General features: G+C 35.3%; 1 protein-coding gene across 1 annotated transcript in view; it reads right to left on the reverse strand.

Moving 5' to 3' along the window:
• LOC129790589 (uncharacterized) overlaps positions 1-21,632 on the reverse strand; it is a 166,222-nt gene that overhangs the window by 13,676 nt on the left and 130,914 nt on the right. Inside the window, exons 3-8 of the mRNA XM_055828157.1 lie at positions 13,317-13,394; positions 12,351-12,404; positions 12,181-12,243; positions 8,088-8,232; positions 5,538-5,686; positions 1,454-1,689 (exon numbers count right to left, since the gene is read on the reverse strand). Of these exons, the coding sequence (XP_055684132.1) occupies positions 1,454-1,689; positions 5,538-5,686; positions 8,088-8,232; positions 12,181-12,243; positions 12,351-12,404; positions 13,317-13,394 (725 nt within the window). The remainder of the gene's footprint in view (positions 1-1,453; positions 1,690-5,537; positions 5,687-8,087; positions 8,233-12,180; positions 12,244-12,350; positions 12,405-13,316; positions 13,395-21,632) is intronic.

Genomic DNA, 21,632 nt, shown 5'->3' on the forward strand with positions numbered 1-21,632 from the left:
GAAAATAAATGTCGGAAAAAATGTCTCATTTTCAGCAATTTGAATTTCCAAACAGAGCAATATCACCCCTTTTAGTGATCAAATATCATGTTGAATTCTTTTGTGGCTTCCTTTTTTTTTTTACTAAAAATGCGCCAAAAATACTCTCGCGTGTCATGAAGGCATTAAGGAATAAATTTTCTGGCAATTTCGATAGATTGTTTCCACAAAATTCCACCCCATACACGGTCACCCCATTCTTTTGCCAGAGAGCTTCCCGCGTTCTGTTACCCCCATCCCTCTCTTGTCGTTATGCCTTCCGCCAAAATGTTTACCATTCTTTATGTCGTTTACCTTCATTGGGACTCTCTTCGCAACGCGCGCAAGAGTAGAATAAAATGTCGTCGTGAATTTTACGGTTTCCCTCTCAAAAGGCAAAAATATATACCCCGAAAAACAGGGTGAGAGAGCTTTAAAGCTCATGTAAATTGTCTCTTTGTGTATTCTATGAAAATGTTTATTTATTAAAAAATGCGATATAAAATGCGATCATCCCCGTGGAATTCACACTTATTCTAATCAAATTTTATCCCTCGCGCGTGTAGCCTATGTTACGTTAAAAAAATTGTTGATTTAATGGAGTTATGTAGGAATTTAAAGATAGTTCGAAATAAGATAATTCTGGCTTTGAAATATTTCCCCACTAGGCCGTGGGAAATTGTGCTTTTTTGCTATATAGCTTCAAAGTTTCACTTTCATAAAATACTCCGAGGAAAATACATATTAGTTATTAATAGGAAAATAATGAAAATTTTCGTATTAAATATGTGCAACATTATGATCATTATATGTTTGCAAAAAAATCATGCTTGTGAATAACAAATTAATACATTTTGGGGTTGAAAATTTAGTGTTAATTTAGCATTATATTTGATGTGTTTCTGACAGGCAATGCAAGTGATGTGCCCACCGGGAAAGAAAATTATTGAAATTTATCAATATATACGCTGCAATAGATAATGCGTATAAATTGTAGGTGGAAAAGTTTAGTATATAATGTGGTTCATGTATAGAATAATGTAAAATAACATTGGTGGACTTAGGACATGGTGCTTTTACTACATTTAACGTTCAATTAAATATGTGAGTGGGATTTGGATGAATATATTGCTTCTTTAGCATTCCGATATATAGATTTTTATGTGTCTTGTATCTTTTTTTTTGCAATATAACATTTCAATATAAAAACAGAAAGTAAAAATTACTGGGTGGTGACACATAAAAGTGCGTGGAAGTAGTATATAAATATTATATATTGGAAGATATATAACCAGTAAAATAATTAATTAATTAGGATAGGTTTATTTGTTTGGAATGCACTAAATGGGTAATAGGTATATGGCATATTGCTATTGGGAGGCGGAAATATAGAGAAAAGGGGGATGATGTGGATGTGCCAAAAAGAAAAACTTACCTAGCGAAGAGTTCTTTGAGTTCATGTTCGGAGACAAATTGCCCAAGGTTGGCGACGAACAGCGTAGAGCAGGGTGCATTTGCGGCAAGGGGTGGATTTGGTGGCTGGGAGCCACCGCTGGAGCCCACGGGACTAGCGAGAGCTGGGCTTGGTAGGAAATGGCCGGCCGGAAGACCAGCTGAGACATGAATTGAGGCTGGATGAAGTGCTGCTGGATGAGGCATAGGCATTTGGGGCTGTAAATTCACACATAGAGAACCATATTGTTTAATTTCTCCCACACATTGTTTGCCACGCGGATATTTACGAATCGGGAAACTCTCCACTCTCTGCCCCTTTTCGGTTCAAGTGCTACAAAAGCTCTCACAGTCCCCTACTCTTATTTGTACGTATATGGAGGTCCCCCACAAATGAAAATTGAGGCATTGAGTGAGCAGTCGATGGGATTCCGCAATGAGAATATTTAATCTTTTCCCAGTGAGAACCAAATTTACACACCCAAACTACCCCTATATGGAACCCAGAATTGAACAATTTCCCAACCCAAAGTATTCATTGCAGTACAAGTCATACCAAACAAATGGGTTTTGGGAAAATTTTCATTAAAATCATGACGATGTTGCGTGGCAAAATTTCTATGTACACATGCCAAACAAATCTTATGCAATTGTTTTGAAATCTTCCCTTTGGAACATTGAAATATAATAATCTGTCTACTGAGAGATTGCACTCTCAACCCTTCAGCACATATTCACGCAAGCAAACATTTTGAGCGAGCATCAGCCCTCGAAAATGGTCCTCTGTTTTTCCCTAAGGGAGTACTTCTCCTATGCACATCATTAAAATTTCCGAGACCACCCCCCCCCCCCCCATATTATGTATGTTGCTGGGGAAGGGGATGTCATTAAGAGTGGCGCATAAATGCATAGGACGTTTTAATATAAATTGGTTAATAAAACTGCTTATATTGTGATGTTGCATGCCACATTGTCGGGGTTAAAGTTAATGGCCTGGATAATTCCGGGGGATGATGAAAAATTCGTGCATGTCTCCGAGTTTGTACACAAAACACACCCTAAAGCTCCTATCGGCAATTATATTACATAATAAAAAATATGTGGGGTATGAAGGTTAATGTCATCAAAGCTCCCAACATTGATTTTATTTTAAAAAGTTTGCTGAGTAGTGTAGCTAGAGAAAACAAGGCATAAAATTAAGGGATGATTTTTCAAAGTTTTATTGAAAAATTAAATTATTAATTTAACGAAACATTTTGAATATTTTTTACATAGAAAACTAGCTTTCAAAGCTTGGAAATTATAGAGCTTTTACATATATTTAATTCTAAGGAAAATTAATTTTTAATATGCTAAAGCTTTCACATGTCTAACATTACTTGTAAATTCATAACATTTTCAGTTTACCCTGAGCATGTAAACAATTCATGTGGTAAACATTAACCAACCCTTGTCTGGTCCAAATGATATTTTTAATGAATATGCGAGGGAGTCAATGGAGACGCCTGGTCATTCTTCAGCAGCGTGACAAATTTCCACTAATGAGCACGAATAAATACACTATATGCCCTCGACATGGCGGTGCAGAATGAAATATCACCTTCACCCCCTTTTTTGTGTAGCCCCCCAACCCCTCCAGACCCTCATCCCACCGCGTTCTCTTGTGAATTTCGCTGAGCGTCCCCATTTGAAAGCTCATTCACTTTACATGTGTTCTACATCACAAATGTTACGCCTTTTGGAGCTCCCCAACAATGATGTGAAACACGCAATCATTTTTCCTATTTATTTATTCGCTCTTTTGCTATTTTATTTCTCTCTCTCTGCATGGAGTCCATTTTTGAAAGGATCTCACTTTATATTTTTTTTCCCACCTGACACATTGTCCTTCAACGTAACACATTGTGTGTTTCCTCTCTTGTCATTTTGCTGTGCGTGTATTTTAATACTAGAGCAGTGAAAATATTTGTCCAGGGATAAAATGTCAATGTTTTTCCATTCTAACCCCCCCCATACACTTTTATATAGAGTGCGGTTCTGGTACGTTGTGATAATTCGACTAATGATAGCGATTGAATATTCAATCTCCCTGCCCTTCGCAATGCTTTTTCGCACCCAATTCTCATTGATTGCGGAACATGAAAAGAGAAAAGTGTGCACAATCACGATTGTTGACCCATTTCAATATATGTACACACCCCCCGCCCCGCATATATAGCACATGGTTGTTAGAGGAGATTTTATGTGTTTTTCAACCCCATCCCGTACTCACGATGATTGAGGCGTCGAATTGACTGGCTATAAAAATTTTCCTTTCATGAATTTCAATTATGCGCTCGTGAAACTTTTATTTGTGCACATGGGATGTATGGAAAAGCTCTCTCTCTCTCTGTGCACACGCACACCCTATTGGCGAGCTTTTTTTTTGTAGTCACTCGAGCACACCTATCGCACCACCACCTCTCCTCAGAGCACCCTCATTGTGTGGGGGTTGAAAAAAAGAGAGAGTTACAATCAAATAAACTTGAGTGGTCAGCCATTTGGAAAGATGATTAGCCGTGTGTTTTGCCATGAGTATAAAGCTGGGAAATGTATTAAAAATATACATATATAACTGCAGTTTAACCTCCCCTCAATGGATGTTTGAGTGTTTTTAAAATTTTATTTATAGCTGAATGAGCTAAATACAAAAGCAATAAAATGCAATTCACGAGTGAGATTGCGAAATTTTTATTTTTCAACAGGTCTTTTAACTTTGATTTTTTTCTGAGTCAGTGTTTTTTTTTGGAAATTGTAAAATTATTTTAATTTTTATTAGAGAGAATAAACGCTTTTTTTAAAGCTGGTATACCTCCTTCAACTTATGCCAATTACCTATTTTGTTGTAAATAAACTCATCTGGACAATTATGAGGGAAACTTTGAGAATATTTACCTCAAGTATTCTCATGGTTCTCATGATACCATGAAAGTTCTATCTCTTGTAAAATGAGCTCTCATTCACTTTGGAATTCCTTGAATTTCTTCCGGCAAATTCAATTAATTGGAAACTTAATAGGTAAAAGAAAGGAAAACTTTTGCAAATGTAATTGAAATCTCACACAGGTCTCCCTTTTCTTGTTTAAAACAATAAAATTCAATTCAAAGTTATCCTCTACTGCGTATTACATTCCCTATTTTACATGAAAGAATAATTAAAATATCTAGATTTCTTTTAATTGACTTTAACTTGACCTGGATAGGAAAAATATATGTATGTAAATGTCGCGTTAAATTATTTTCCCTTTAATATTAAAAGAAATATAGGTTAGGTAGGTTACCGATAGAATAGATTTGCGTTTCAATTTCACACGATAGCATGAATTCTGAAATCTGAAACCTAACTAAGAATGTGTTCAATATAAATATTTTCTCTTTTCCTATTTACTTTCCCTGCTAACGATCTTTAAATATTTTACCTATTCAGGCTTAACTGGCTATGTACATAAATAACTGAATATACATACATATGTACAGAACATACATAATTTCATACAAACGCTTTTCCCAAAATTTGAAAAAAAAATCTTAAATTGTCACTTTATGTTGAGTATTAGCTAATTAAACAATAAAAATATTTCAAGTTGGTGAAGAACAATGAAAAAAAAAACGAGAGAAAAAGGATGAGAAGAGCAAAGCAAAATTAGCAAAAATGTTAAGCAAAGTGATTTTTATACGAATCTTCTCACTCAAGTGGTGGCTTTTATCACAGTGAATGCCTCTGTGGGTGGCGTGAATGTGAAATAAGCTGCTCTTGTATCCTCTTTGCCTGTCACTAAACACTAAAAGAAGCGATTTGTCCCGCAAATAAGACGTCCCATGGTGGGTAAATGTGGGTGACAAAGAAACCAAAATGTGAAATAATGTGTTCCAGGTGAAGCAGCAGGGGGGAGGCGAGCTTTTGCTTGTACTTGTTTTTTTTTGTAGAGGAGGAGAGTTAAAGTGAGAGAGGAAACTATGTGAGGTACTTACTTGGTGCATGGGTTGTTCGAGGACTTTCTCAGGATTTAGTCAAAGATAAGACCTGACCGGCACTTGAGGATGCAGAGCCGGATGTACCAACGTGGCGTGTTGCAGAGCTGCAGCTCCGGGTAGTTCAGCGGCGGCAGCAGCGGCTGAGTAAGCTAACGGATGGTGCCAAAGCTCGGGTCCCCCCGGAAAGAACGGTGTTCCCAAGTCTGCAACAAAAATCATTGGTTATTAAATTTTTAACTTTTACACCCCCATTTAAAGTTCCCTTGACGCCAAGAAAATCGCCTTTTTTTCTGCGTTGGAAAATTAATAACCCTTTGTCCCATTCTTTGGCATTATTCCCACGAAAGCACAGGGGTGAAAGCCTGGAAATTTTTGAGGGAAGGGATAATTTCATTTTTATCATGTGTTTGTGGCGCTCAAGGAGAGCGAAAAAAAATGTAGTGAAGAAAATGAAAACTGAAGATTGTAATAGTTCGGGAGGAGGGTTGAAAAAGTTATTATTAAATAATAAATTGCACCATGAACTTGGGCGTAAGTTGGGTGCAAAGTTTTCGTCTTTCTGACCGAAAGGAGAATGTATAAAATGAATTAAAATCGTGGGATAAGTTAATGGAGAGGAATGCTGCACCAGTGCATCCTCAGGGCGATTTTCAGCAGCCAACGAAGAAGAAATGAAGAAAGGAAAAACTTGCAATATGTTCATGAAGATATCTTATGTTGTCACCAACGAAAAATGTTAATTTTCTCTTTGTTTAATTTACAAAATGGGATCTCAACTCATTTTATTGCCAAGAAGTTCCTTTTGATTGTTTTAAGTAAAAAAAAAAAACGAATTGTTTAAATTTTATTTTTACTTAAAAGTTTTTACAAAGATTCCCCTCGTTTAAATAAAGATTACCTCCTTATTCTTATTAAATTAGTGGTTTCACATTCACTAATATTTCCCTCAAATGTACTAATTCAATAACAAATTGGATTAATTGAAAATCATTGACCGCGGTTGGATTTTTTCCTCTTTTATGATTTTTCTTGGAAGATGAGAAAAATCCTCTGTCGCCTTGAGCAATTGTCTCATTTTGCAGAAAGACGAGGAAAACCTCGGAATTGTCTTGCAATCAGGAAGCAAAGAAGGGTATATATGAAGAAGGAAAAGCGGGGAAAGTGTCGGAAAGACAGGAGGGTGGGGAAGGGATTGTAGGAAAGTTTCTCTGCAAACGACCAAGAGTGTCGTCGCTTGGCGTTGAGACGCCACAATGCCGCCAATTGATTCATGTCCTCTGGTCTCCCTTTTTTTTCCTCCCTCGGCAGACTGGCTACAAGTGTTGCCTCTGGGCTATTTATTATCAAGAAGATGAGGGTTGAAAATGAGGGAGATATAAGGGTTGAAAGTTGGTGTGGCTGAGAAATTAAAACTTCACACCATTCTCTCGTTCTAAACCTTTCCTCCTTAGCCCGTCTTCACCTCAAAAGGGATTGTTAGAGGTTTTCTTCTCTGTTTTTCTCACTTTCTTGTTTGGCTTGCAATGCAGAATTCAGGATGAATTCACTAATTGAACTATTTACATCTGCAACCCTCAACACTTTTTTTTTACCCCGAAATATGTGAAGAATGTTTTCATGTGTGCATTTAAGCTATATATTTTTCTCTGTACAGTACGGAAGGGAAAGCCTTTAGAACTCTACTCTGCGATGTGCGTGCTTTGATAAATTACATGTCACTCAGTTGGGTGGTTGTTTAATTAAGATACGTGAACCTTATCAACGTTTGGGCGTGACTAAAAAACCATTTGGGATTCATTTTGCAGCAATTTTGTCGCTATTTCATCACTGTTTTTGGATTTACTACAACAAATGGCAGGTAATTTATCAATTTTGCTTTTACAAGGGAACCTTGCAAGACGTCCAAGTGGATTTGATTCTTCTTTTCACATAGTTTCTCAAGAGAAATGAATTTACTTCCTTTTGAAAAAAAAAATATAAAATTTAATAAACTTTTAGTTAAATTCCAGAGCTTAAAATTTCTTACAAAACTTTCACGAAAAATATTCTCAAATCCGTTTTAGACATTTTATAAGGTTCCCTTTCTCAGAACATTTTTTCTCTTGAAGGTTCTGGTTTACTTTCTTCAAAGACAGCGGGTTCATGGTAGAGTTTGTTAGTGCTTGTAGCAATTTACGCAGTATGGCCAGAAATTCCACAAAAAAATCCATTTTTTAAGCTTAAAAGATATTGAACAAAATTTCAGAAGCATTAATTTCAATTGTTTTCAAATGAATGTCTAATAAATTGTAGAACTTATAGCCTTATTGCGCGTAGAGATAAGCTTTCTGTTTTGTCTTTCACTGAGAAAAATCATACATAATAGCCCCCATTTCAAATGCATGTGTACCATCTGCACCTGATTGGGATAGAGGGAGTTGGGGGGCTATGTAAGGTGTGGAAAATAATTGGGAAAATCCAACCAAATGGAATGTATGGGAATAGCTGTGAGGGATTTTCTTGCAGAGGGTGGATGGGAGTGGGGTTCTATAGGTGGTTTTGTCGTGCCCCTAAACTATACAAAAACCAAAATGATGTAAAAAGAAAATTCGGTGGGGTACTTACGTCCAGTAAGTGGGTGCATCAATGCAGGATGTGCGGCTGTTGTCGCTGTATTAGGCTGTGGTTTTGGTTTGCTCACTTTCGTATTACTCTTGGCGAATTCCAAGCGAATGGTTTGGGGCATATCGGGATCAAAGCGAACACCTTGCTGCAATTTGGTTGGTGTGAATCGTGTGCGTGCGTGACAGAGAAATAATAGAGAAATTCAGTTTATTTATATTTTTTTCCTGGTACTTTATCCACAGTGTTATTAACAAAAAAAGAATCATTGGGTCATTTATCATTTTGAGGGAGTTTGCTATATATACTTTTTTCCTCAATTTTTTTTTTCTATTTGCTTAATCGTTTTTATTTGAGTTATTTAATTTATTTTCTATCTCCCTTCATATCCTTCTGTTCTCTATATATATATTGCTCCCCCATATTGCTCGATTATCTTCTATAAAACCCCATCTCTTGCTCTTCCTCCGATTCTTTGGGGAAATATGGATGTTTTTTTTCTGGTGAAATTTTGTGGTTTAATACGGGGGATAGTCTGTTGTATATTAGTTTATTACTAAAATGGACAATCATTCGAAAAGACGAAGGGTATGAGGCTGTTCTTTTCCGCTCAAACGCTGTCGGAAGTTCCACCGACAGAAAAATATGGTTGAGTGAAAATGGGAGTGTTTGAGGGGTGAAAAAAAGTTGGAAGTTGAGGGTGGAACACGCTTGAATTGAATAGAATATACTACCAAAAATTTCCCACTCGCTGAAATCGATTGGCCTCGAGAATTGATGGTGACCTGGGGGGTGGAGGTGGCACTTGGACGATGGTCACCAATTCCATTATTTAGTAGCTGTCCGACATTTGACACTCGAGACAACCGACAATTTCTCACATTCACCACAACGCAAGGAACATTTCCGTCATTGATTGCATAGCTCACATGGAAAAATTTGCGTTCTCCCCATGAAAATAGGTATCCACGAATATATAGCAGAGTTTTCTATTTTCTTTCTCTAAACAAACAGTTTCTCTAATGATTTTGCTTGAAATAAAGTCAAAAGTTTGAAATAATGAGCGGAAATCATAAGAAAAACCTTTCCCTTCGAATGTAGATCTAAACCATCAATTAAAAAATAAAAATTCTACAATTTTCCGTTATTAATAGTTGTAGACTGAATAAGAAATCCGTACTGTTCATTAATCATAAATCTCAAGACATATTGAGCTCTCTTTGTATTATTAATTCTAAGTGATGAAGAATTTTCAATTTCTTAAACTACCTACACAAAAGAAATTACAACGTGTGCTACTATACGACAAAGTTCCTTCCTTTTCACTGTAATTTTCCACCTCTGTCATCGTCGACACAAAAGTTTCATGGAGAATTGATTGGGTGGGGTCGGTGAAAAATATCAGCTTGAAAGAGTTGCACAGGAGTCAGGTGACTCAACACCCTGGGTTTTTACCATTAAAAATATATTACCGTATTGTTTGCAACCATGGTATTTTCTGCAAAAGGGGGTGAGTGCAGAAGCACCCAATGCTCCCTATTTTATCGATCAAAAATCAATTTTTTTTTCAATCCACCCCTGACTTGACGAAGAATGAAAAATGGCTCGGAGGTCGATCGAAAAACAAGAGCATGAAGGGAAAAACCAAACTATGAAAGCACTGCGATTTTCCAAATCTCTCTCAACACGTCATCATTTTTCAGGCTGACTATATATGCAAATCGACAGGGAGACAAAGCACAATGGTTTGGGGATGTGACGGAAAATAAACAAATTTCCGCGGATTTTACAGGCTAGCCACCCTTACCTCCCTCACCCTTTATCCACGGCAGCAGTAATGATTGATAAAGGGAGAGTTTTTTTTTCCAGAGCGATGAAAAAACATCAATGAAAACCATTTCATTTTGCAAGTATCAATCATATAAATAAAATGATTTAGTGGGTATATCAATTTGATTGTACAAAGGCGAGGAGAAAGAGAGAAAGAAAATGCAAAAGAAGTACATCTTTCCGAGAGAAGGGGTAGTTTGGTATTATTGCCAGAGGGGCTATTTGACTTTGCAGTGCAATTAGTGAAAATGTTTAAATCTTTAAATTGGATGCAATGGGTTTTCTTTGGCTATGATGGTTTGGGTAGAAGCATAAAATCAACATAAATTTCATTAATTTGAAAAGCTTTTTTCTATTGCAAAAAAACGGAGATAAAAACATTTCTCTTATAGTTGTATAGGAAATGGGATTTAAATTTAATGAAAAGCTCCACAAAAGAGAATCATAGAAATGAGCTTTGGGGGGAGGAAGAGAAAGAGCTTTTGCTGGATTTTCAATTATAATTTTATATATAACTTTGACTGGTGGCTCATCCACCATTCCATTAATTATTATCTCTAGCCAATTTACCCTTTGATTTACGACGAAAAGAAAGGAGCGAAGGGGTGTGATGAATAAAACAAATATATAATAAAAAAAGATATTTTTAAATGCGAAATATAATTAAATCAATAATTTTCTTTTGTGATTATAAATCATCACAAAATTATTTTGCATTTTTCGTGAATGCATAAGTTACAAAAAAAACAACAATACAGTGTTGGTAAAGAGGGATCAAAAGAGCTCGGGGGGGGGGGATGAAGGGGGCAATTAAAATGAAATATTTTTGTGAATTGAAAAGTGCCACCAACTAATAAGTGAAACCAGCAAAAAATCAATTAATTATGATACATTTTTTATATATTTCATTTTGGAATGGGGATGGGGGTTTCAGAAAAAAAAATTCAATGAATGTGCTACATGAATTAATTCAATTAATTATATATTGACAAATGGATCGAGTCAATATTTTTCCAATTGTCTTTTTTTCATTAATTTTCTCCCCTTTTCTCGTATTTATGATTTATTTTTAAACTGAATAAAAAAACTTCCATGTCAAAAAAAGATTTACAGAAACAAAATATTAGCTTTAGGGCCATACGTGTGTGATTGACTTTCATCAATTTAATATTTAATCCACAATTTTCATTTTATTTTTTTCACCCTTGAGGAACAAATGGGAAATTAAAATTTTATTTGCAAACTCACGAGTTTCATTGAATGTAAATTTTGTTGATTTAAAAATGCAGAAAAAAGAAATATTTAAATAAGGGATGACTCAGGAAATTTTACATAGAACAAATTGTTCCAAATTTTTCAAAATGTTAAAAATAAATTCTTTCTATGATCTAAAATACAAATTTTTAGTTTTTTTATCTGAAAATTGACTAAAAAATCGCTCATGAGTACTCAAGTTGAAATTTCTAAATCTTAAAAATTGGTTTAGAACTCTGAAGAAGAAAAACTTTATTATTTTAATTTGATTGTGTTTGGTAATGTTTCGTTAATTCTCATTCAAATCATGAGAATTTCTGCATGCAAACAACGGTTGCTGCATTGTTGTGTTAAATAAATCTGCCAGAAAGATGTTTTGAATATCAAACCCCTCAAAATTTGTTTTGGTTGAAATGTTGCAATTTAAATGTATGTGATTAAAATTGCGGAATAGTGTTGAGCATGAAGAGTTAATTTGTGCATATATTGTTGTATTTTAAATATATGCAAAACATTGCATACAGGGGGGAAATTCCTCTGCAACATCTTGGTAACTAACATAAATCTTTTATAACCTCGCGATATGTTATTGTTTCTATAAATTATTCATTTAGAAAAGAAGCACATTCATTGATTTTCTTGTAAGGGGGTTGTAATTGTTAATAAAAATAAACCAATTTATACAAATTAAATGATGATACCCAGAAAAAAAAATCTAGTGATTAATTCCTTCATGTTTTCCGTGAGTATATAAATATTTCTCCCAAGGACTTTATATAATGTGAATTCAATTATAGGATTCGCATGGATTTTCTCATGGTATAATGGACAGATAGTGGGGTTCTCTTCGTGTTTCATCCCTCATTCTTTCTTCCTTTATTTTTTTCTGTGGAAATTAGGTATTATATAGCTTTTTGGTGTGTTACTGTGTGAAATTCACGTGAGGGTGTTTGTGGGTGTTCTCAGGTGAAATGTGATGGTTTTGCAAAAGGTGAAGGAGGGCAAATTTTACCTGAAGGTCCTGCTTGGCAGCCTCCGCTCCGGCTCTCGTGTGGAATGTGACGAAACCAACCGGCTGGAGAATTACAATCATCAAGAATTAATGGAATAATTGAGAAAAATACAAGTCATTAATTTCAGACAAACACGCTTGGAATTTTTCTCTTCCATATAAATACTCACCGAAGCTGTCTTCCCATTCTTACTAGTTACTTTCAGTAATGATCCCTCGTACCCCTGCAATGAGATTTTTGGAGAAATACACAAAATATTTCATTAGTTCAGTGGAATAAAACATCCCCTGTTGTAGGGCAAAAAGGTGATTCATTTCTTTGGAAAAGTCGAGGATTACACGGGATAACTTTTAAGTAATTTGCAAATTGAATTTGTGCAAAATTTCCATTAAACTGTCTGATGTTTTTTCTTGCAAAATATATTGTCTTACTGCCTTGTTGTTAAGTAGCAAATAGAGCAAATATCAATAAATCCCTCCAATTTTGTAAGAAAGTTCCACAGATAGTTTTTCCTCAATAGAAACATCTTCTAACCAATAAGGAAGCAATTTACAAATTAATTTTCTTGTTTATTCTTTCTCTTTTAAAATATTTCTCTATTGATGATGAATTTTGCTTTTCAAATATGGGAAAGAACTTGGATATGTATTTCCAACATCTCTTTTATTCTCTACACAAGATTCTCATCTCAATGTAATGTTAACAGAACATACCGACCAAATATGCCATTTGCATTCATATTCATTCATGCGAATTTATCTTTTATATATAGGTTGAAATATTCGTATTTCCGATATCTCTCAGTCAATGCCAAATTGTATCAGAACAGCCGTCATGATTTCTGCTATTGAGAGTGCAATTGAAGGTTTTGACTTACAATGGAAGTTGTTCAGGAAACAATCTTGAGCAACATGGTCAGGATTTCATATTTCGTGAAATACCAGATCATAATAATACATAGTATTCTTAAAGGATATTGATTTGAAAGCTTCCTTATTGCAAAATCGTTTATTAACTTTTTTTTTGGAACTTATCAGTGATGTAAATTAATTTAATTTTTAAACTAAAACTGTCAATTTTACATATTTCTAATTTCTCTATGAAGTTAACAAAGTAATTATGAAAAAAAGCTCACCTCATAAGCTCTAAATAACAAATATAATTCTCTTGGCTTTGCATCCATTGGTAATCCACTGACGAATAGTGTGCGGACCTGTAAAAGATAAATATCAATTAATTCATTTGATTATGCGTTCAATTGCAAATGACAACATTTTATTTTAATTGTCATTGCATATGTTTATATTGCTCCGGATATACATATGTTATCTCTCGTCTCGTCGCTCTCGATATGTACTCATGTGGTTTGGAAAATCCATACAGGTAATATGAAGAGAGGTATATAGCATTGAGGCTCCCTTTGTGTCTCTATTATGTATTCAGTTATTATGTAGGTATATAATAAATATTTGCATTAAAATAGAGTTTGAGTTCAAAAAATCAAAGAAAATTCTCTAGTTTAGACATTTTTTTTTATCCTGGTGTCAAGTTAGATTTTTTTCTCCTAAAATCTCATTGAAAGTTAATTTCTAAAACGAAATTAAAGCTTTCCAATAAGCAAAACAAAATTTTCCATCAGAGAAAAATGATTTTGCAACGTGATATATTTGGATAGTTATTATTCCGATAAATTTTAATCAATTTGGAGAAATTAGTACATAGAATTTACTAATATCTATTTAATTTGATGATAGCTTTTCACAAAGTGTACTGTATTCAAAAACTAACACACTCACACACAGCAAATTTTCCACCGAACACTGTGGGTATGTCATGTTTGTCCAAAGTATATAATGTGTCGTGTACACACAAAAAGTTCATTAGAATGTTTCGTGGTAAGCTCAAATGGTTAAATATCAGTGAAATGAAATGTTTTATTCACTAAACCACACATCCAAACACCCAAAAGCATTAAAAATGCTAAAATGTTTTTGGAACATACTTTTCAATTAAATGACATTGTCACCTCTCTCGGAGGAATTAAACTGAAATACGATTCCCCCCCGTTATGCTGGGATGTTTTACTAATCCGTTTTTTGGAACTTTTAGTCCTTCCCGCACAAACTCTTCTAAACCATCATCATCAAAAATATATTGGATTTCTTTACATGACATTCCACCATATATAAAGTATGTGCAAAGTTGGGTGTGTCACCACCAAACTGTATGCAATTTATAAGGTAAGTAGACGTTCTTTTATATCATGTCAAGGTACGAAGAGATTCCACGTAGATAGAGCATGTTTCATTCTCTTTCTGGACGTTTATTTTGGTGAGAGATCTGCACGCCTGTATCAATTTGCATGTAAAAATACTTTTCATCGTTTTTCTGGAAATGTTTTATCATTTTTTTTCCGTGTTTAACAATGGATGAAGCACAGAGAGAACATGGGGTGGATTCTTGGGTAGATTGAGGGTATGTACTGCTTAAATTTAAACGGAAATGAAAGACTCAGATTAATTTTCTTCGTGTAAGACTTTCAATACACAACAGTCTACAAGAAGGCGGTTCTGATGAAATTTTCAAAGCGTGAATTGTTCTTTCGCCCCATTTTTTTTCCAACACCACCACCAGACACTCCATCAACCAACAAGTTCAGGGGTCAAGAGCCGCAACGAATCAACTTTTTTCCAACGCTGAATTCGGAGCACAATTGAGAGATCCTTTTGTGTATTCAGGACGACACTTAAACTCGCTCCAGCTTGCGCGCGTTTTTCCCATACGAACTCATCTTTGCGAAAGTCCCTTCGTCTTTTTTTCTGCGTAAGATTTTCCGGAAATCTGTTCCATGTCGCGTGGCTCAATGAATATGTAAATATGGTAATGTAAATATAGCACGACAGACAGCCTTCTCATGCATTTTATGAGCCATCTCATCTTTGTGATATTTTTGGGAACATTTTTGTTGTCGAAAAAATCAAAAAAAAAAGTTCTTTATCCTTTCAGTCATGTTACTTTTGAAATATAATCTTAAGGATGCGGAAGGAGGTTTCTTAAAGACAAACCATAAAATTTGTTTTGATTCATAAGATTCTGTCTCATCGATCTTTGAGTTAGAAAATTTAATAAAAAAAAAAACATAAATATCAAATTTATATTTCCCTCATCTCTATTTTCTAACAGTGTGTCCCCAAAAATAAATTCCCACCAAAGGAAAATTATACATAATATGGGTACTTGTTGTGAAGCATGTTGTTGTTGAGGAGTTTTGTGGAAAAGCGTGATATTCCTCTTGATTTTGCATAAGAATACACGACTTAAATTACCATTTAGATGGAATTATAATTGATTTACTTTAAATTCTCGTACTTTTTTCTTCCTTTTTGATTTACTCCAGAAATCTCTGGTTCTTATGCAAAAAGTTTTCTCTCTCTCGTGACAGTCTCAATTGATTTTCTGACACTTGATGAGAGATTTTGATGGATATGGTGGATAAAATTGAAGTGACTTGAAAGGATTTTTATTATATTAACGAAATAGAGTCTCCCCCATAGAAGGAAGATTTAAACAAGGATTCAAACATATTAATTATAATTGGTTTTTTTCTTGATATATCGTGCCTCAAAATATCAAAAGAGATTATCTAAATGTACACCAATTTCAAAGTAAATTAATCTGTGGGTATATCTATTATGGCATTTCGAGAGGAATTTCGGGTGGGCGCCATGAGAGAAAAGAAATAATTTACCCAAAGTACATATCAGAGTTTGAGATATAATAGTTAATCGCCACAATTTTCCACATTAACGATCCAAGACATGAGTTTAATGAATTTATAAGCGAGCTTCCGTCAGGTTTCGGGTATGTGTGTGTGAGTATATATGCTCTGGCATTATAAATGATAATTAGATTTAATTAGGAAGTAATTTTACGGTTGGGAAGATTGCTAGTGGCAGCGCATGAAAAAGCTGTACTTTCAATAAATAGCTATGCGATATGTGGGGAAGATATCAGCAACACATTTTAATCTAACACAGAATGGAAGATTTTCCATTATAGCGCAAAGAGGTCGAAAATCCCTGATAGGAAAAAGAAATGTGAGATTTAATAGCATATATAGCACACATGATCCGGTGTATTCTCCGCGAACGAAAGACAGAAATAGATTAAAGTGTGCAGCAGGTGAGAGAGGGGGTGTGGACACGATGGGGTGGTGGTGAAATCGAATACCGGATGTGCCGCGACTCTTGCGGGTGTTCCGAGGCGGGGTAACCGAGTATAACCTTTCAGATGATCACATAAAACTAACAATAAACCACACAACCAACCCCAATTCTGCACTTCATAGCGGTTGGAATTTGCTTCGTGGTCTAGTCTCAACCCCCCGAGCAGTATGTGCCCCACACATCCCCTTACTGTATTTTGTAGCGAAACTAGCCATATAAGAATACTAAGAAGTCGCAAAGAAGCCAAGCAAGAAGACAGCAATAAATATTTTGGAAGTTTATACACTCTTTACTAGCTTTCATGCTCGTGCTTTACCCGCGAAAGCGACCAATTTTTTAAGTTCTTCGTCTACATTTTTCCTTCACAAAGTTTTCTTCTTTTTTTTCTAGCCTTGGAGGTAACATTTAAAATATAAAGTTTATAACAATAACGATATTTTATTAAAAATGTGAATTTTCAACAAGTATGTAAAACCCATGAAGTTCTTTTTTTTGGTATGTCGTCGCTAATCTGGTAAAATTGCAAAATTATAAACTTCAAAAAATATTTTTTTATTTAATTTTTTTCCTCGGGAAAATTAAAAACACAACCCGCTATCAATTTTAAAAATAATATTTTCTAATGCTTTTTCTTTCAATATATTCAATATAAAATTCAAAGATATCAGGAAAAACCTAATCAGTCTTGGACATCTTTCTAATCTCCCTTTGTCAGTTGAGACAAGAGGTTGTTTTTTTTGTTAGTTTTGACTTTGTTCAAATTAATTCCAGCAGGTAATTTTCCACAGACTTCCAGGTAATTTACTTTGACGATTTACAAACTTTTGTGGTTCAACTCCAAAACTATGTGTTTTTTGCGACATTTACACGACTATATGGTTTGGTAGTTGGAAAATTGTAGGTACATTCTCGCCAACTTTCAACCCCAATCACATGCATTGTCTGCAATGTTCCCCAATTGAGTGGGACAAGAATGGCATAGCATAGGGGAGTAAAAAAAACCACCAAGTGTAACATGAAGTGCAAATTAGTTTCTCACACAGTCTCAAATGTCACCCTTCTCAGTCACTACCCCCTTCTATCAACTTGAGAGTGAAATTAATCCCGTTTCCTTATGAAATTGTGAGGGGTTTGTCTGCTAGATTTCCTTCAACTTCATACCATCCTTTTTGCATACTTTTTCACACTTTCAGGTGAATTGTATTCAGTCAAATGAAAGTTGTATGCTTGCAGTCTTCTCACAATCTTCTTGGTTCTTTTTTTAGAGAAAAACTTGAAAAGAGTAATTGCCAAAGAGGAAGTTGAAAAGTTGAAGCAAAGTACGAAAAGAGAGAAACTATAGAAAGAACCAAAATTGTATAATTTTAGGTTTTTATTTTAGTCACAAAAGGATTTCTATAAAATAATAAAAATAATAGTGTTCAAGAAAAATAACTATTGTTGACCCTTTTCTTATGGCCAATTCTCAAGTCAAACAAGAGAACTGCACAGTCTTGCAGATATTTTGAATAATTCCAGAATTCTTGGCAGAGACTACGAGCTTTTTTTTTCTCCCTGACACAACAATCTCCCGGGCTAAGGGATGAGAAAAGGTGAATAAACACCCAGAGAGAATGAAAGCTCGCGCCGAAACAATACAACTTTATACGGATATACATAGCTGTGGTGATCGTCGTAAAAAGATACATTCACGTGAAAATACGACGCACGAGATGTTGTTTTTACTGTGAAGGAGGTGGGGGCATATAGGGACTTGGGTAGGGCAGAGAGAAAAGGACGAATAAGACCATATACCCACCGGATATAGAATTGTAAGGATGTAATGGACACTACAAATGTCACACGATGTCTCCTGTGTAAATAGAGATGCTGTTTCATGGGAGCTTCTCGTTTAAATTCACATTCCATCCTGAAATATTACGTATTGCACCCTCTTGACATTACCAATGTGTATGTGTCATCTTTCACGCCCACCTCTTGGGCGTTCTTATGTCAAGTTAATAAGATATCTCAACGGTGTTGCTTCCTCTTTCCACCTTTTATTTTTTCGTGAGAACTTCACGTGGCTTCTTTTTTTTTTGCTACACAAAGCGGGGAAAACAATTTCCTATATATTCCTTCATGTCACAGTATTTTCCCATTTCTTGGCACATTTTTCATTGTATTTTACTTTTTTTTCCATGGTGGTTTGGGGGAGTAAAATGTGTCAAAATGAATGAGAAGCAATGCCATATTCTTGTTTACTAATTGAAATGAATTATTTTTTGAATTTTATTTGTATGAAATAAACATGGAAAGATGCAACACACCTACGTAGTATATGTGTACATACATATGTATCCCTCTGAGAAAAGCTCTTTTATAATAAAAGTATAGAAATGTTAGTAGACTTTGAATTCCAAAAAAAAAAGAAATTCGCCTAAAAATCATCAGAAATCCTTTAATTTTTTTTAGGAAATGAGCTTTGAGGTAATTAATTTTTTTTAATGAAGCTTTGGAATATTTATGCGATATAAGTATTTCAAAAATATGTTCCTTCAATTTTTTTTTATAAATTAAAAAAAAAACTTTGTAAATTCTATCCAAAATGTTACAGAACATTTGGCAAGCCTGGGGGACACACTGTGTACTACCCCACCTCAACATCAATCGTATATTTATGAGTCCATTTGGATGGAGAAAAACCATAGAAATAGCACAATTTTGTGTCTCAATCTTATGTACACACGTAAGAAGATGCTTGGACTTAAATTTATGACAAAAGATGGTTTGCCAGAGCACACAACTTTTATCCTCACCAGTAACCAACACGGTGGGTTCTTTCGGTATAGAGGGATTTATAGAACCCGCACGGAGTCGATAGTCGATGCCGTGTCGGTGAGTTGCTTGTATGTCTCGCCTCATATATTGCTGATGTGAAAAGCTCAATGCACCGAGACGCCGGAAAGTCGCTTGAACTGGGAGCTTTCTATACCGTCCCTGACATGTCTACCCTGTCTCCCGTGTGTCTGTTTGCCTGCGGGAAACATTCTATATTGCTCAGAATCACCCTCAAAATTTCATCCCCACAAACAGTCAGGTCATACACGGGCGTATGTGTGTATGTAGGGGGAGGGGGGATATTTTGTAAAGTGGGTATATTACAAAAGGTGAGTTTGGAATTCTTCATGCTGCTTTCACGGCCCAAGGCATAATACAGGAGGCGGATATGGATGAGGGTGAAAAAAAAGCTTCCACTTGCACTTATTTTCCCTGGAAAACCTTCTAAGGGATGGTCACGTTATTTTGGAAACTCGGGGACTTTCAAGAACGATTTTCAAGCCAATTTTGAAACCAAAAATTCGAAATTTGCTTGCACTCTTGTTAAATGGCCAAATATTGATAAGAATTCAGTATTTTCAATTTAGAAAATAAATTTTTGTGCTCAAAAAAATCATTTGAAATTCTCACATTTTGGCCATTTTGTTCCTGTAGAGTTTCCAAAATAACGTGACCATCCCTTATGTGTATTTGTGTGCTTTTCATGCACTTGAGTTTGATAGGAGAAATGCATTTTCTGGACGGAAAATATTGACATAATAATCCGGGAAAGTCAATTTTATTCACCCCTACGGCATCTAAAATGAATGAATGGGTAGTTCATGGTGTTGAATACGGGTGGACTGTGATGTTGGATCATTTTACAAGCAGCTTTTCTCTTTGACTCTTTTGCGGAACCACTTGAGAATTCCTGATGACCAACTTCAAGCAATATTGCTTCCCATTCATTCCCACACAAGTTACATCCCGCACTTTTAGCCCCCACTTGAATCATCCGTCTGTGAGCTTTCTCGTATCATCCCCATTGGCATTTCAATGACTCTCTCGCTCCATGTAAGATGAGTGGGGGATAAATTAAAGGCATGGAAAATTTACTACTTCCCCCCTGCCGCCCTTCGACATTGGATTATATTCGTGCAACATAACTTCCAATGAATACCAAGACTCTGGGAAAATGATGCAAGAAGCAACCGAAAAAGTATGTATGTGGTGTAAAGCACATTTTGAGGAGAACGAAGAGAAGCTCCAAAGAGAGCTCAATAATATTAAATATTGATATGCTTTCACCTTATTCTTTTAAAGCCCCTTTAGCTTAACCTTTACACGTACCCTTTTTCTCTGTTTAACAGACAGTGTATTTGAATAAATCGCTATACAACGACAAAATACTATAAAGGGATAAGAAGAAATAAAATTGACTTTTCACCCTTCATCAAATAGAATCGTTGAATTTGATGCGGTGTGGTAGTTTGGGGATAAAAGTTCAGGATAAAGGGAATGGGGTACAAGGATAAAATATGTCAAGCTTTTTTTTTGTACAACTTTTGCCAATATTAAATCATCTAGAAAGTTTCTGGCAGGGGTAGTTTTTTTTTTTAAAGAATCATCTATTTGTCTTCTTTTGCCACACAATTCAGCATCAAAGAATAATCAAAATGCCCACAAAGGAAATCTCGTCTTTCTCAATAACTTTGATTTATCACATTTGTCAGTTGAGTACGTTGAGGAAGATTTGAGCAAGGAGATAGGATTAACAAATGAGAAACAATCTTTCAACATTATTAAATTACGGGGACATTGTTGAATTTATCGAACACGAAGATTGCCCCATATTCTTGTACGTTCCCACCCATAGGAACAAAGTGTGTCCGCCCCTATTCGGCCCACTAAAATTGCCTGACTTTGCTAAATAGACTCCCATATTATTCAAGAAATTTCCCACACACTGAACCCCATCTCGAACCCTGCAGGGGGGTTTTCTCGAAGAAAGCCACCCCCTCATGGTTGTTTCATATTTAACAAGCAATATTGTATGAATTGGTACCATAAACGTTTGGCTGCCTGTTTCCTCTTGTTTCATTCTTAACCTCTGCTCCCGACACGACATTTCTTCATTTTCCCACCAATTTATCCCCTCCCGTACCTTTTCTCCTTGAGAAATGTCGTGTGTGCGTCATTAATAAAAAAGAAACTCTATAAATTAAGAAAATCCATATTGTTCCACGTGAGGCGTTGTTCCTTTACTAAAATATTCTGAGAATTATTTAACTATGCAAATTAGAGGAGCATGTTTAACCCCATTTTAGGGTGGTTGGTCGAGCTTTTAGCACGCATTCTAATTTATAGATCACGTGATATGACACGAATCGATGGTGGGAGCTTTTACAGCACCCATGGGGAATGGT

Source organism: Lutzomyia longipalpis, chromosome 1 (assembly GCF_024334085.1).
Source record: "Lutzomyia longipalpis isolate SR_M1_2022 chromosome 1, ASM2433408v1".
NCBI lineage: Eukaryota > Metazoa > Arthropoda > Insecta > Diptera > Psychodidae > Lutzomyia > Lutzomyia longipalpis.